The following is a 16,062-nucleotide window of genomic DNA, read 5'->3' as shown; positions in this document are numbered from 1 at the left end:
CCTGCTCGAGACTAGAAGAAAAATGTACAACAAAGCTGCAGTTTCCTGTCCATTATCTAGGATAACATTTCCCAGAACTGGAAAACCTGAATTAATTTCCCATCTGCTCTCTCTATCTCTTTCTATCAAATTTTGGTTCCCTTTTTGCATAGGCTTCTATCATGCTCAACTAAAAGGATGCCATAAAGAGCTTAAGGCATTGATTGCAATATACACATCTTTGATATTCCATTTGTGTCAATCTTCAAATATACCAGTGACATATGCAGTCAGAGAGATCTTAATATCTATCACTTCAAAAGGTTAATTCCTTCTCATCTGAACAGGAAAAAGTGAATTAGGAAATGACTGCAAAAAAACAAAGTTATACAAACCTTCCATTTATATAGGTATGCTTTACTTCTTTAATGCTTTCTACATAAAAAGAGGTCTATGCCTTTTCTTTCGTTCCTTTTTGACTCTACTTGTCAGACTCTGGTAAGATGAAGTTCTCAGAGAAGGGTGAAATCAAACATTTCCTAGTGCTGCAATCCATAGGTTTCCAGACTTGCAGCAACATCCAGACAGCTCCAAAGAAGCCATCAGCAAAATGCTTCAGCAATGCCTATTTTGTCAAGCAGACATACAATACGCATAACTCCTTCAGAAACTCCATATCAATCCACTCTAGAAGCCATCAGGAAAATTATGTTTAATAATTTTCAACTTATCACTGTAGCATAATATTAGGGCATTTTATCCTCATAGAAATCAATATTTGAAAAGCAGTAAGTCTTCATCTGATCCTTTCAAGAAAAGGATCCTTTCATTGTATTAAAGTTTGTTCTAAAACTGGGGAACATCATCACACTTTGGTTAGCAAGTGCACTTTCTAATAGAGTGCTGTGGTTTGGTATTCCCAACCTTAGTTTCCCAACCTTGGCTTTTCCAGTAAAATAGAAAATTGTAAGCTGCTCCCCCTTCCACTCCAGTAGGACAAACAAAAGGCAGAGATCAAGGATTGAGGTAAGGACATTTAATGGAAATACCAATGAGATAGGAAAATGAACAGCAACAACACTAAACACAAAAATGTACACAAAGAGAGGGTTATTTACATGTAAAAATGCTCAGCAAGTCCAGAACAACAAAAACAATGGTGGACAGCCCATCTGTCTGCCACACTTTCTCCAGGATCAGAAAGAAACCCTTTTCTTTTTGGCAGCAAGAGAAAGAGACCCTTTCTCTTACCTCCCCAGCAATGAGATAAGATGGTAATGAGTAACATTTGGGTCTTGGCCTTTCCCACTTAGCACAGCACATGGCAGCCCAGAATTCTTGGGCTCAGCAATCCAGCAAGCTCAGCCACTCTGGCAGCCAGGACTACAGCACACACCACAACACCCAGTACTGTAAAGAAAATTAACTCTGTCCTGGCCAGAACTAGGATACAGGGGGTTAAAACCAGTCTCAAAATCCACTATCAGACACTAGGCCCTTCCCAGGCTGCAGTAATTTTCATTTTGCATGAATCCCAATTGAGCTTCCCAAGAAAAAAGATGGAAGGCAATCATTTACATTTAATATACAAATTAACATTGTTTTAAGTCAAAATAAGCCAAAAAGGCAAAATTGTCTTGTTATTTATTGTCTTAAATAACAAGACAATTTGTTTAGGAGGAGAAAGATATATGAGAAATAAGTGTTATTCTTAATGCTTGTACTCTTTGTTGTAAACGTTCATCAGATCCAAAATATGGAGAGCTAATATTGTCTGTACTTTATCATGTGCAAGGCATTCTAACGGCCACCTTTACTATTTGTCCTTTACAGTAATCTTTTATTTTATTTTTATCTTGCTCAGACATCTGAAAGAAAGTCTAAGATATCTTGATGCAGAGGCTAGAGGAGATGCAATCCTGCACAACAGAATCTTGTACTAAGCCCTTCCTTGAACTGTAGTATTTTGCCTGACTGACAAGAAAGCAAAGTGGATTTACTCAATACTGTATGGTCAATATCTCCACTGTAAGAATTCACTTAATATTTAATTATTTTCCTGCATGATTAGCATCAAGAAATATTTAAAATAATGTTGGGGTTGTCTGTTGAAAAGATAAATTAGGCAGTAAACACTACCAAAATTGCCAGTGAAATCATGTGTGATGCTGGAATTATCTCTCTTCCCATCTTTATCCCCAACAGGAGCCTTGAAGGTACCACAGTTTTCACAAAATATTGGAATTAAGGCAAGCAGACTGTCTAGAACTCCAGTTCTTCTTTTCATAGTACACATGATTTTTAACACAGAAATGGCATACAAGAAATATGCTTTCTAAAAAAGCAAAATTAGCCAGGCCTTAGACAAAAAGATGGTAACAGATAAATCTCTTATCTGAGAACAGAGCTAACCTACTGCATTAAACCACTACATGATAAAACAATCCCTGCCCCAAGTGAGTTAATTATCACCTCTCCTTCAACTCCTCCAGTAATAATAAAAAAATAAAGTTAAAAAAATCCCCTCATACTGTCCACTCTCCCTTGATATTATAGCACTCCTACACTTTTCTTGCTATAGTTTCATTCATAATTGTATGCATTTTACTGCTTTTACATCTTCTTTAATAACCCTTGAATTTATACATATCCACACTTCCCCTTATTCAGTGATTTCAATGCCAGTATTATACAAAAAAATTGAGCTGAAATACATTATTATTTTCACACTGCATGCATACCTGCCTTCAAGTTTAATGCTCCAAGCAGCTGCTTTCCTTTTTAAGTGAACTGATTCATGAGGGATTCATGAGAGACTGAGAGGAAGGCTTCCACTCCACCTCAATCCTTCCATCTTAATTCAGTATTCTGACCCATATACAGCATATAACACTGCCAGCATCCAGACCACTGATACACTGGTAGTAATGTTCATATCACTTTCATATGCTATTGCTATTGTGTCATCCACTGATAGAGGTCCCCTACTTCTCTCCTCTTCAATTCCAAAATGGTCATTGTTGACTTCCTCCTCTACTTCCTCTGCAGAAGCTTTGCTGGTATCTTTACCTCCCTTCCTGTGCCTGAAACTACCAGGACAGCCTAAAGTAGCTACAGTGGAACTAACGGCATCACTTCCCATATCTGAATGCAATCCTTGTTAGTCCAGCACATTTATCAAAACACATTTTGATGAAGGGTGGTTTAAGTTGACTACATAATGGCAATAATTTAGCATTATTTAATAGTATTACATCATTGTTGGTGAACATAGGCAACAGCTCAGTGGCATCTTCCCCTTGAACATGCCTCTTATACATCTAGATTCATCTGTAATGAGTATTTGTTGAAGGTCCAAATAGAATCGTTGTTAATTCTTACTTCTATTATGTTCAGCATACTATGTTCGGCATGTGCCTCTTTGTTGTATGACTTACTGTATAAGGACAAAATTACTTGTGTCAGGACAAAGAGACTAAAACCACATACACTTCCACAAAAAACAGTCACAAATCAGTCAGCAAAGCAGGTTTTACTTTATTCTAAATAGAAAAGTTTTTCCTACTGCTGAAGTACTACTCTCCTTCCTCTGTCCCTCTCAAATGCATATCGTAATAGGACAGCTGAGAATTACTAAATGAGCTCAAATCTAATACTTACAAATCTTCCACTTTCAATTAGAATTTAGAAATAACTTTGAATCTGATAATTAAGCAATTGCATATGATTAAGAAAATGTTTTGGCATCCAAGTAAGATTTTACCTTTACAAAAGTGCTTAGGACAGTGTAGATTGCACTGTAGAAAGTCTGATTTGCAACCAGTCAAAATGCAAAAACAAATACAGAGAAAGCATCTTGGAAGTTTTTGATAGAAGTATTTTTTGTTAAAATAGTAGAAGCAGTTTTCTATTACACTACTGCAAACAGAAGACACACATGTACTTTGCTAAAATGGAAGAATCTGAATTTGGGCTGACAGCAGCTACAGACACAATTAGTCCAAAGTGAAGCTCTGCATATGATTATAGTGTACCACAGACTTACCAGAAGCTAGCATCAAGGTGTTTGTGTTAGCTGCTGTGAAATAGTAGTCTTCAAAATAGCCTCTTGCCATCTGGACATCTTTAAGGCAAGGGCCAAGAAATACTTATTTCAATTAATTATCTTGTTAAATCCACTATAGGTATTTATGATATGAGTGCAGAATATTTTTTAAAAATACAGAAAGCTAGATACTTCTCCCTCATGGTTTACTTAAAAATGTAATTGATCTTATCTAAGGAACCTATGCTCTGGACAAGTCAAATTTGCCAAGCACAGTTTCAAGTGGGCTGCTCACTCCACACCTCTTTTTGGGGAGCCTTAGAAGCATGAGCTACCTCAAAGCAATAGCAACAAGCCATGGCAGAAGAGGAAACTGGACTCTACTGCAGAGTGCTCTGGATCGTAAAAATGTTCTGAAAAGAAACACAGATGGGTACTGCTCCCTCTTCTTACCCCTGGCATATTTCAAACACAAAAGACCCCAGAGGAGCTGGGTTCATTGACAAGTCTTGATGTGAACAAAAGAAACACTGAAGCCACCACCTGCTACCAGGTCACCAGAGAAGCAATGGCAGTCCCAACATATCCAAAGCAACCACTGTTACCAGATGATAAATTGTCTACATCTGGTGAGCTAACACAATGTTTATTCTCCCAAAACTACTGGCCTATGGAACTGCACAATGTCTACTGTGTAAAAAGGAAAACTGCAAGTTCACCAGCCCCTGTGCCCTTCCAACTCAGACAAGTCAGCTGGAACATCGGGGATCTACAACCACCAGGGACTACCAGAGAGACCCCCACAGGACATAAGAACACATTTGTAAAGGGGAAGGAAAACCTGTTAATGATTTCAGGAAAATGATTATCATATTCTGGGACAATCTATCAATATTTATGTAAAATACAGTATATAAGCAGAAACTTCCCTGTACTCAGAATGCATGGCTTTAGGAAAAGTTATTCCCCTGTGCATCTGGACAAATAAGGAATGCTTGCTTCTTAATGCTACATTGATGTTAAGAACTTTTTTATTTTACCAAATTCTTAATAACACCACTGCCACACACAAACTGCCTGAGAAGCAGGAAGTGAAAACCAAAGCACGAAGCAACATACCACCACTTCTACCACCACAAATAAGTGAAGCCTCACTCCAGGTTCAGACACCTGCCAGGTGAAAGGCAGAGCCTCCCACCTTAGTATTCACAGGGTTCAAGTTATGGCACTTAGCTTTACTGCCTCAAATTGAACTCCTGCAGACAACCCAGCTGTAAGAAATGATGGGGACACTGCAAATTTTAGGGTCTATTTTCACATCTAGGGGCAGGGAGGAGGGGTGGAATTAAAGCCCATCATTCCCATTAGCTGTTAACCAGAAAGGAAAAAAGTGAATGGATTTGAAGTCATCACTAGGAAACTTTTCATTATTTTGCCTTATTCTATTGTAGTTGCATCAGCAAGTTTTACTTATATTTCATATCACCAACAAGCAAAAAAAAAAAAAAAAAAAAAAAAAAAAAAAAGTCTTATTTATTGCCCAGAACTTAAAGGCGCATGTTTTGCATATAACTCAGCTACATATGGTTGAAGTTAATGAACAATGCCACTTTCCCAGTCTGATGCAGATGAAATTTTCCTTTCAGCCAATTTGTCCCCTAAATGTAATATTATTCAGGTAAGACTATAATTACAACTGACTCAATTACAAATTCTTTTGTTATTGTAGAAGAAACATTAATAAAAAATCCTATTACACTCACTACAGTTCTTTCACTTTTGGATATACTATAAATCTCCTAAAATGCTCTATATTTGTTTCACTTTCCAAAATCGGATGAAGCAGTGGCACCCTCAGGCACATGGCATGATTCTTTGGGTCATCCTGAGCAGGGCCAGAAGTTGGACTCATTGATCTTTGTGAGTTCCTTCCAACTCAGGATATTATATGGTTCCATGATTCTGGTTGACAATGCATGAAAATTAAATGTGGCCCACCAAAGGCAAAAATTTGGGGTGATATTATGAACCTTAAAAAACCACAAAAAACTGCAGTAGACCTACCTTAAAATGTCACCAATATTGGCAGAATTGGAACTGGAAAAGGACCTATCAAGTTTTGAACCACTAACCAGTAGGATGAAGGTTTAGATCTGTACCCAAAAATACATATAGATACAAAAAGAAAATGAAGCCTCCATTAACTAGAAAAGCATGCAGAATCAAGCCTGTTTATAAATCAATTACCAGGAATAAGTCATCACACCCCAGAAATAATGGTTCATGCTTGGAACAAAATTCTCTCACTGAAAGTCATTTAAACACAGTACAAAATTTTGCTGATCAGGAAAATACTCAGAGTTCCTTTGCTAACAGATACTTGCTGAAGTTATATTGACTATTTACAACTTATTATTGAAGTACTGTGACAGCAACAGAATATTTGAAATGCATTTGAGATCACCAGAAAATCTCCCTAACCTTAAATTAGATTTGGAGGATAAGGATAGGTTTGGGGTTTTCAGTTTAGTTTGGTTGGTTGAGTTTTTAAGTTTTCCATACCAAACATACCTAACTCAATAGCACTGTTAGCCAACCAATGACAACAATAACTACATGATAAAAACACCCTACAGATTGAAGTTGTCATTCATGACACTACTTCCTTACCTCACAACTCTACTGAAATACAACTTAGCAAAATAATTAGTTGGTACTATTTATCAAAGAGCTTTGAGACAGAATACTCTACTGCTTCCTTTTCTTTGTCTTAACAACAAATAGGTCCTTTTCCTGTAATTCTAATATGCAGCTCCAAAACTTATAAACTGCCAATCCATCCTATAACACAAACATAATATACAGGTATTACTGCATCCCTTTAATTCTTTTTTGCAGCTTATACCTGCTCTAAACTACATTCAAGTCATAATGAGACAGAGTTCCTTTCAACGTATAGTCTATATTGCAAAAACAAGATTCCTACACACCAAGGTCAGAGATAACTGATACTGGCAGACTTACAACAAAACTGTGCCTAAAATACAAAGGACCTCAAAAATTCACTATTGCTCAATTCAAACATTATGTGAACAACTGCTTCAATCAGTGACCAGTACTCTTGGCTCACAACTCCCCACCAGCTCAACATTTGGGGTTTTGCTGACAGAATTTATGGTCAGAAATAAACATCTCCCACTGCACTATGAAGAACATACCCAGCAACCCATAACTGACATTAAGACAAACATGAAATGATGTGTTAACTTGTTATTTTCTCTACAGTACCCACTGTGACCCCTTCTTTTGTCTCATGTATATGTTGTTATGTCCCATAATTAAATTCCTACATGCTTACAGTAATTTTTCAAAAGGTAGAGTTTCCCAATATAAAATCCTGCTCCTATTTTCACTTGAAAACTGTTGCATTGCGGTTTGGGGTTTAGGCTAGGGGCTCTGATCTGTTAGCTAGCCGTGTTCTGTGTACCCCCGCGCACCCCCTGTGTCTGTTCCCCCCTGCGGCTGTTCACTCCGGGTCCCTGGCTGTTAGAGTCACTCCGAATTCCCATCCCCCGTCCACCCCGGAGCGCGGGGTCTGCCCCGGCCATGTCCCCGTTGGGTGCTGTGGTCCACGCCATCGCCACGGCGCCTGCTCCTATTGGGCAGGAGGGTCCCTGCTCTCCTCACTCTCTCCCCGATATAATCCTGCACCTCGGAGTGCCCGAGGCTGTGTTTCCTCACGCGCAAACTGGGAGCGGGTCACGGCGCCTCAGCACAGCTCCCCGCAGCAATAAAAGACTTTCAGCCTTCCACGCGTGGGGAATACAAACGTTCCTTCACTCTTTACTGGTGTCTCTCACTCGCAGTGGCGAGAATCCGCTGGCACCCCCGCCTGGACTGCGGCACGGAGCCGAGCCCGGAAACACGTGGCGATCCCGGGTCCTGGAGGGAGGCGGTGCTGCTCTAGGTGCCGGAGCTGCCCAGGGACCAGGAAAACACAGAGAGATGCCGCGGAAAACTTCTGTAAATTTTTCCACTCTAGTTGTCAAACTTCATTCTAAGGATTAAGTACAGGAAGTGTTTTTTCCCCTCTTCTCAAATATTTCTCTATCTGTACATTTAATTTATGCTAAAGCAAGTGACTTGGAGAAAGCAAGTAAGTGGTCAAATCATTTGCTTTACAACATCCACTAGAGAGAGACCACAGGGAAAAAACTAGGAAGACTTAAGCCTCTAGGAGTATAGACCATGTGTTCTTGATGTGCAATTATAGTTTATTTATAAATATGCTGCAGTCAGTTTTGCACTAATAAGCTCAGGTACTAGCAACAACAGGACTGCAGACTCACAAACTTCAAATTTAGTTAATCAGGTAATTAAATACAAGCATATAGCTAAGTCCAGGCAAGTGGACTGGACTTTCATCTGTGCTTTTACAGTTTCACTGCTAAGCCAGCTAATTCAACAGCTCTTAGGGTACTTCTTAAGGAGCAACAACTCAAACTTCAGAAATTTAACATGAATATTAATTTTATCCACTTTTTGTTTTTCCACTATGACAAATAACTCTTAACAATTTTCAAGCTGCTTTTTAAGCGTCCCAAAGCAGGTTAAACTCTATTTCTCCCTCCTTCAAAACTGGCAGCTTGCTAACATATCTACTAATTAGGCACTCTACTGCTACAGTTTGCTTTGATTTCAACAACAATCAACTTCTCATGTTCTGATGATACAAGCACGATTAAGCAGCAATCGAGGAGTTAAAGGCAAAATAATGAGACAGGAATACAGTATCTTCTGTTCTCATCTCATTCTATTACATGGTGCAGACTCCAGACATGTCAAAGAATATGGAAATTATCTTGCTAGGCGCACAGGGAAGTAAAAATCAACTCCACTATGCAGGCTGATTGAAGCCTTAAATGATGAAGGTAACTGACAATGACAAATATAACCCAATGTCATCTCAAACACCAGTGCAACAAGAACCATCTAAAAATGCATATTTCATAGCAGAATATATTTACTTCATGTGGAGAAGACAGCTTTGTACTGAATGCATTAAAACAACAAACAAAAAACCCTCCACTCTGTATTTCCTCAGCCATGTAATTATAGAATAGATTGCCTCTATCTCCTTCTACTGATTCTGGAATAGGTTTAACATGTGGCATGGTGCTTTAAGAAAACCTTTGAGGAGGGCAATTGAAAAGACTGCCAGATGTGCTCTGGGTAGGTAGTGAATGAATGAAGCATGTTGTGCTTTTGTCAAGCACACATGGCTGCTAAACCTTCCCACCTTTGTAGCCTGGAGCTCAGTGGCTGGGCTGCTACTCTTCTTTGCTGCTGTTGGGGAGAGCCCTCAGGCAGCTGCAGCTGAAAAGGCTTTCTAAACAGGGTACATCCAGTCCTGACATGCATCACAATGAAAGCCACTTTGAAATACTTATGCTCTGAGAAGGGAAGAAAATGCAGGAAGTAAAATTTCTTATTAAAAGGCTCATCTGATAGACTGCACTGGCAGTCATTCTTACCCCACATCCTACAGCATTCCAGCTTCTGTGGCTGGGGACAGGCCAACGGAGTCCACTAAGCTGTATCCCCAGAGACAGCTATGAATTCATAGGGCTTTTTATGACGTGGTGTAATCATGTATTGTATTCACATACTCCTGGTATGAATATGTATAATTTCATCCATAACAGGAAGAAATTTTGAATATGTACACAAGAAATATGGAACACTTCCTCATGTCTACACCAAGAGGCCATCATTATTAGAAATAACCCTTTTTTAAATGTTGCCATTAAACTAATTATATAATCACAATGACAAGCAGTTGTATATTATGGGAAAGCCTCATTTCCAAAAAGGTTTCAAGGTATAAGTCATATAATTGTACAAGTTCAATTTTCCCCATTCACCAAGTTGTAAATAGTTGACACTGTAAGACTTTATGAGCTAATCTCCATTTTCAACAATATTAATGATAATTTATACAGCCTAATGTTTGTGAAAATTCTACTACTGCCAATTGCTCCTCTGTAGGAATGGGGAAAACCTCCTCTTCCAAGTCCTGCCAAGCACGTGCAAACTTATGGATAAGAGAACAGCTTGTTTTTCATGGTCCATAAAGCTGTTGATCTTTCTGCTAATTAGTGTTAGCAGAGTGATGAATCTCTGAAGCAAAAAAACAGACTGAGAATTCCCAAATTTATTTCAAATCAACCACAGATTAATTATACGGGAATAACAACAATTGCTGAGCGTATTTGGATGACTGATGACTCAAGGTGGAAAGTGGATCAAAGCAAGAACATTAAAGAAAAAATATATAAATCACAATTTTTTTTTTAGCTCTTCATGATCTGTAGACAATATGTGATCAGAAGAACATGAAGTAATTTTACTAAAGTAGAGTACTTTAGGATCCTTGGATTAAAGATTCTATAAAATGAAATTAGTATGTAATATGTTACCTGTACTTGTGTAAGATCAATATAAGCCTAGCAGATAACAGCCCTACCACAATTGGACACAATTAGCCCAGCAGGAAGTCTCTTCCAAATACTTATTGATGAGATATCAGTAGGTGAGATAAAAATTTGAACTATAGGTAGCTAAAATGCATTTTTTCTTTATATATAACAGCAGAGCTTACCAGTACGGTATAGAAATAACTGAGTTAGCTGCAGTAATCTCCAAAACATGATCTCTTCCCAGAAATATGTTCTCGTATCTTTCAGAAGTAGAAAGGGAGATAGCAATCTCCAAATGCTGCACAGCAACTGAGAAACCAGGACTGCACTGCCGATCTCGGGGCAAAGTGAGGAGCAGCAGCGGGACGTGAAAGTCAGGGCAATTTGTTTTGCTTGCCCAAGTGATTTGCTAGGTTAACCATCTCCACAGTAAAAGCTCATTTAATTTCTCATCCTTTCACATTACCCTCTGCTATGGATTCCATTTAAGCATCTCTGAACACAGCAAACTAAAATCTGTAGGCAATTTAAGCCTAAAACCCTCTGACTATAGACAGCCCTTTGAAGTTTGTGGAGATCAAGACAACCAGCCACCACAGAAAAGCAGCTTTTTAATTAAACATCTTTTCTCCTGATTTGAAACAAGTTTTAAAGTCCCAGTCTGTGTACCATTAGAAATCCTTAAGAAGGCAATCTAAGGCTACAGCAAGAGGCATTGAAATAAAAGTGTATTAAACCAATGTCTATTGTCCCAAGAAAAACAGAGCTTATCTCACCTACCACACTTTCCTTTCAATCCTGTCTAGCACACCGCCAATGCCCCTGCACCCAGAGGGCACCAGTATCCTTATGAAGGAATCCTCTTTTCCCCCTCTATCTGACCTGGGGCTATGAAATGAGCAGCTGCAGCTCATCTTTGTGAAAGGGCTTATCCTACAGTTCAACAACCTGTGCAAGGATTGGTTTTGTACTTTCTGTGGCACAAGCAAAACTTTTAAAGATCCTGTTTACTTCCCAGACAAAGGATGTGGCAAGCACTATCATGGGCATGTGTTCATGCAGGGAAGGGGGAATCTGGAGCAAGAGAGAAGTTAGGACACAGCAGAAAAGAAAAAGACAAATACTGATTATAGTGTAAAGTGACCGTTTTATCCAGAACTTTATAACCAGTTGGAAACATGACCTTTCAAATTAAAAAGATGAACTGGTCATAAATTACATTCAAGTTCTTTTACTCTGAGATTGTTTTATCTCATGAATGCTTATGTTTAGCAACCACAGTTATGAAATGCTATTTTTCATCTTATCTTTCTATTAAACAAAACTGTTATCACTTCACAACAAGAACTCCTAAGGGAGATTTCCTAGACTAATAGCAGGCCACATGCTATATTCATTCCAAGCTTAGTCTCTGTTTTTCCAGAAGTCTTCCTCCTTGGCAATGAAGATTAAGGAAAGCAATACTGTTGCAACAATTATATTGAAGGGATTTTTCCAAAATATAGTAGCATGGTGTCAGCAGGAACCACTATTCATTTCTTTTATTGGACAAACATTAATCAGTGGCTGCGTAGCAATTTTCTATAGAATGCAAGAGTAGATTTACTCTCAAAAACATTTATTTCATTTTTCTTCTGCTTTGAAAAGCATTCTTTGCTTGTCACTGAAAACATGTGATTCCTGGATTGCTTACAACTGTGCAACTCACAAGAACAATTTTGGCTCTAGTTTCCCTGAAGCTGTGTCAAAAATAATTTCAGTTTCTATCCTACCTCTGCAGGTTTCAGCCTCTTCTCCCTCATCATCATGATCAGTACATTATGATGTACTGATGACCCAGTACATCATTCTCAATTTTTCTGCTATTCATATATAAAGAGTTTTGTAATTTACTTCAGCCAATTCAGTATAGTAGCTTCTCAGTGACTGTAATCTTTCAGGTTTTGCAAGTCTCATTCAATATACTGCAACAATATAGATTTTATTTCTTCTCATATGTCGCGCATAACATTATTCCCTCCTGCAAAGCTCAATAAACTCATTTATTTGGGATCTATTCCCAGAGGTAAAATCCCTATATATTTACCTCTATTAGTATTCAGTTCTGCAGGAATTGAACTATTTTGTTTTATACAAACATATAAATTTTGTTTTGTTTTCATTGTTAATACTGCTTATGGTCTATGGCTCAATAATACTGTTTTTAACAACCAAAAGAACGGGACAGTAAAATACAAAGTGCAATTCACCTTTCTAATATCTGGAATGAGTGACACACATCAGCCTAAAAATATTCTGCAAATTTGCAAGCTAGAAGTCTTGTACCTTGCTTTACTTACTCCCACCTTCTGTATTTTAGGAGTTGCACATTTTTTAACAAGAGAGTCAGAGACTGAACTGAAAATAATTTCAAATATACTTTTCCAAACTATTTTCCAATGAACTGATACCCACTGTTAAGCTAGCACATAAACTGCTAGCTTTTTTGTATAAAAAGTTACAAAGAGAAGAAAGAATAAAGGAAGACAGTAACCATTAACAGTGATATTAAAGATCAAGTACTTCCTCAAATTACAGGCCTCCAAATATTTTCTCCTCCTTTATGGACCAGGAATATTTTTTCAAAAATATTAAATAAAAATTTGGGAGGGAACCTGTGAGCATAGAAGTTATCCCTTACCAAGCTCAAATCAGCTCACTATTTTAAAAGAAGAATTTATTGTGCACCACTTCTTTTTTTTTAATGACTCTCTGATTCTTGTCGTTTCAAACCACAGCAGCAAACCACTCTTAAGCATTTAAGAAATCTTTAGAAAACCCCAAATCTTTAGCATTTAAGAAATCTTTAGAAAACCCCAGTATGTTAAAAAAGGTACGTAAATACATGACCAAAGCAACACTGTATTAACTTCAGATTACTGAACACTTGAAACAACTCTAGGAATTAGTTCTCTATCTGCAGTAGTTTCTTAAAAACAGTTTTTTAAAAAATCCCTAAAGAATATAAAGAACTTTCTGTCATCAGAATGAGTTTGATTAATTTAATCAGTATCATGAAAGCTGTTAAGATATTTAAATTATTTTAAGATACCAAAGCCCTAGGGTATTCAGGTTCATTTAAAGTGCATTGGTAATAAAGCAGTTTAACATCATTGCACACTATATTCCCAAATCCTGACATGAAACCCTGCACAACAGATTGCATACAGACAAAAAGCATATGCCTTTATAAAAAGCATTTCCCTTTATAAAGGCCTCAAGAAATAATTCAAGCATAGAGATAAAGACAAGAGACTATGGCAGCCGAGCACAATTGCTAGGTTTGTTTTTGATTCGGCTGTCTTCTTCCTCTTTATCTGCACGGCTTGTATGGCAAAGATCAGTTTTTAAAGACCACCACTCCACTTAAAGTTAGACAAAAACAAAATTAAAGAACCACACCAGCTCCGGCTAAAAAAAATAACTATGCTGACAGTTCCTAGTCTCACTAAAACAGTAGTTTGGTTTACACTCCAAGCTTTTAAAGCTGTAACACTCCAGAGCTGCCAGAGAGTTTACTGAAATGGTTACCAAAATTGACACTTGTCTGCTGCAGGTCACTTATTTTTCATGAAAGCCCATATGGATCACAAATACTCTTACACCGTTTCTGAAAGCTTCATAACAACTCGTGATAAAAAGGAAGTTGCAAGGGAAATGACAGATCTTACCCTAGTGACACTAAAAATCAGAGCAACAATTATATGATTATAAGATACAAGAAATTCCTGCAGTAGCATATGGTTTTTCTTCACATAAAGTGTGAGACAGTTTAATTTTTTTAATTCTTTAGGTTCCTTAAGACAAAATTATTTGTCATTTACCAGAAGCCATGTAGGTGATTTTAAGGTGGTGAATACAAAGAGAGTTATTGCTGTAACTTCTTGGAGCTTCTTCCAGGGAAAGGTTAGGGAAATGGGTAGGAGAGAAGTGAGAAAAGCAAATACTCTAAAAGTACTTTTCAGACACTTAATGCAGAAGAGTCAGCTCTATCCACTGTGGAACCATTTTTCATCCCCAAGTAATAACAACTCTGAACAATTCACAGCATTTAGAGACAGAGGACAGTCCTATCTCAAGTAAACACCATTTCAACTTCCTCTAACCTAAATTTCATGTACTTGATTCTAATATCAATCAACATCACTCAGACAGATAAAACAACTTCCTCATGAGGGGAAGAGGAGGGGCAAGCACTGATCTCTTATCTCTGGTGAGCAGTGACAGGACCTGAGGGAATGGCCTCAAGTTGAAATAGGGGAGGTTTAGGCTGGGTATTAGGAAAAGGTTTTTCACCCAGGGGAGGTTGGGCACTGGAACAAGCTCCTCCGATAAATGATCACAGCACCAATCTTGACACAGTTCAAGAAGTTTTTGGACGATGCTCTCAGGCACATGGTGTGACTCCTGGGAATGGTGCTGTGCAGGGCCAGGAGTTGGACTTTACGATCCTTGTGGGTGCCTTCCAACTCAGCATGTTCTGTTATTCTGTGAAATTTCTATCTTCAGTAAATTTATTGAAATCTATTGTTCCTCTCACCAAGTACAACCAGTTCCTCTTTTACCCATTATGCACTTTAGAAACATATTTGATTCAAATTCCAGTGAATTTAATTTTTTTTTAATATAAAAAGTCATTTTCTAATATTTAATTTGCTCCATAGTCAAAACCAATCACTCTTCAGTGACCATTACTGCCACAGAGATACCAGTCACAGCACCTAGTATCTAGAAGATACTACCAGGGCAGGGAGGGCCTAAGCCCTCCTCAAGCATCCTGCTACCTCTGCATGGCTCCACGGAGGAGAAGATGCAGTCTACAGCTTGTGGCTAGATGGTAATGCTGTTCCTCCCCTGTGAGTATTCCACCACATAAATTATGTCAAATTGCATTTTCTTTAATGAAATCAAGTCTAAAGGCACCATCCACACACTTCAACTCCTAGACGAAACATTATATAGGTGATCCGATGGATGGATGCACATGAGTCAGCAAGATAAATGCTACAGTCATGCAAATCTCAAGATAGGGGTGATTTTCAGGCTATGCTTGGCCACCTATCAGCAGCCCCTAGAGGCAGATACCTCAAACGTGATTCATCTCACTAACAGGCAGGGAACCCACTGAGAAGGGACTTATGGAAACTCCAGGTAGAGCTCACACCTCCCATAAAGAGTTCAGCCACAAGGGAAACACTAAGTGTCAAAGTGCCATCAGCTCCTTGTGCTAACCCAGGTGACACTACACATACCCCAAACTCACCAGTCAGAGCTCCTCCAAGGCTTCCTCTCCTGAGCTGTCTCCCATCTTCACTCAACTGCCTCTTAAATTTAGGAGACTTTCCAAGGCCAGAAGATACTTCAGGACTGCTGCACTTTCGGAAGGGCATAGGTGGAGGTGACAATATGTGATCAAGCTGCAAAGAAACAGAAAAAAAATACATACCTATACTGTTTAAATGCTTATCTTCATTGAAAGAAAAATGTAAGTTACCTTCAACTAAAGATTATGACATCATT

General features: G+C 38.3%; 1 protein-coding gene across 4 annotated transcripts in view; it reads right to left on the bottom strand.

Moving 5' to 3' along the window:
* Positions 1–16,062, bottom strand: part of MAST4 (microtubule associated serine/threonine kinase family member 4) — a 288,832-nt gene that overhangs the window by 207,634 nt on the left and 65,136 nt on the right. For all 4 annotated transcript variants that reach the window (XM_068175824.1, XM_068175825.1, XM_068175826.1 and 1 more), the window contains exon 2: positions 15,806–15,959. In XM_068175824.1, the coding sequence (XP_068031925.1) occupies positions 15,806–15,959 (154 nt within the window). The remainder of the gene's footprint in view (positions 1–15,805; positions 15,960–16,062) is intronic.

This window comes from Anomalospiza imberbis, chromosome Z, assembly GCF_031753505.1.
Source record: "Anomalospiza imberbis isolate Cuckoo-Finch-1a 21T00152 chromosome Z, ASM3175350v1, whole genome shotgun sequence".
In the NCBI taxonomy this organism is placed as follows: domain Eukaryota; kingdom Metazoa; phylum Chordata; class Aves; order Passeriformes; family Viduidae; genus Anomalospiza; species Anomalospiza imberbis.
The sequence above is the reverse complement of the archived record's forward strand: the minus strand, read 5'-3'. Positions and strand labels throughout refer to the sequence as shown.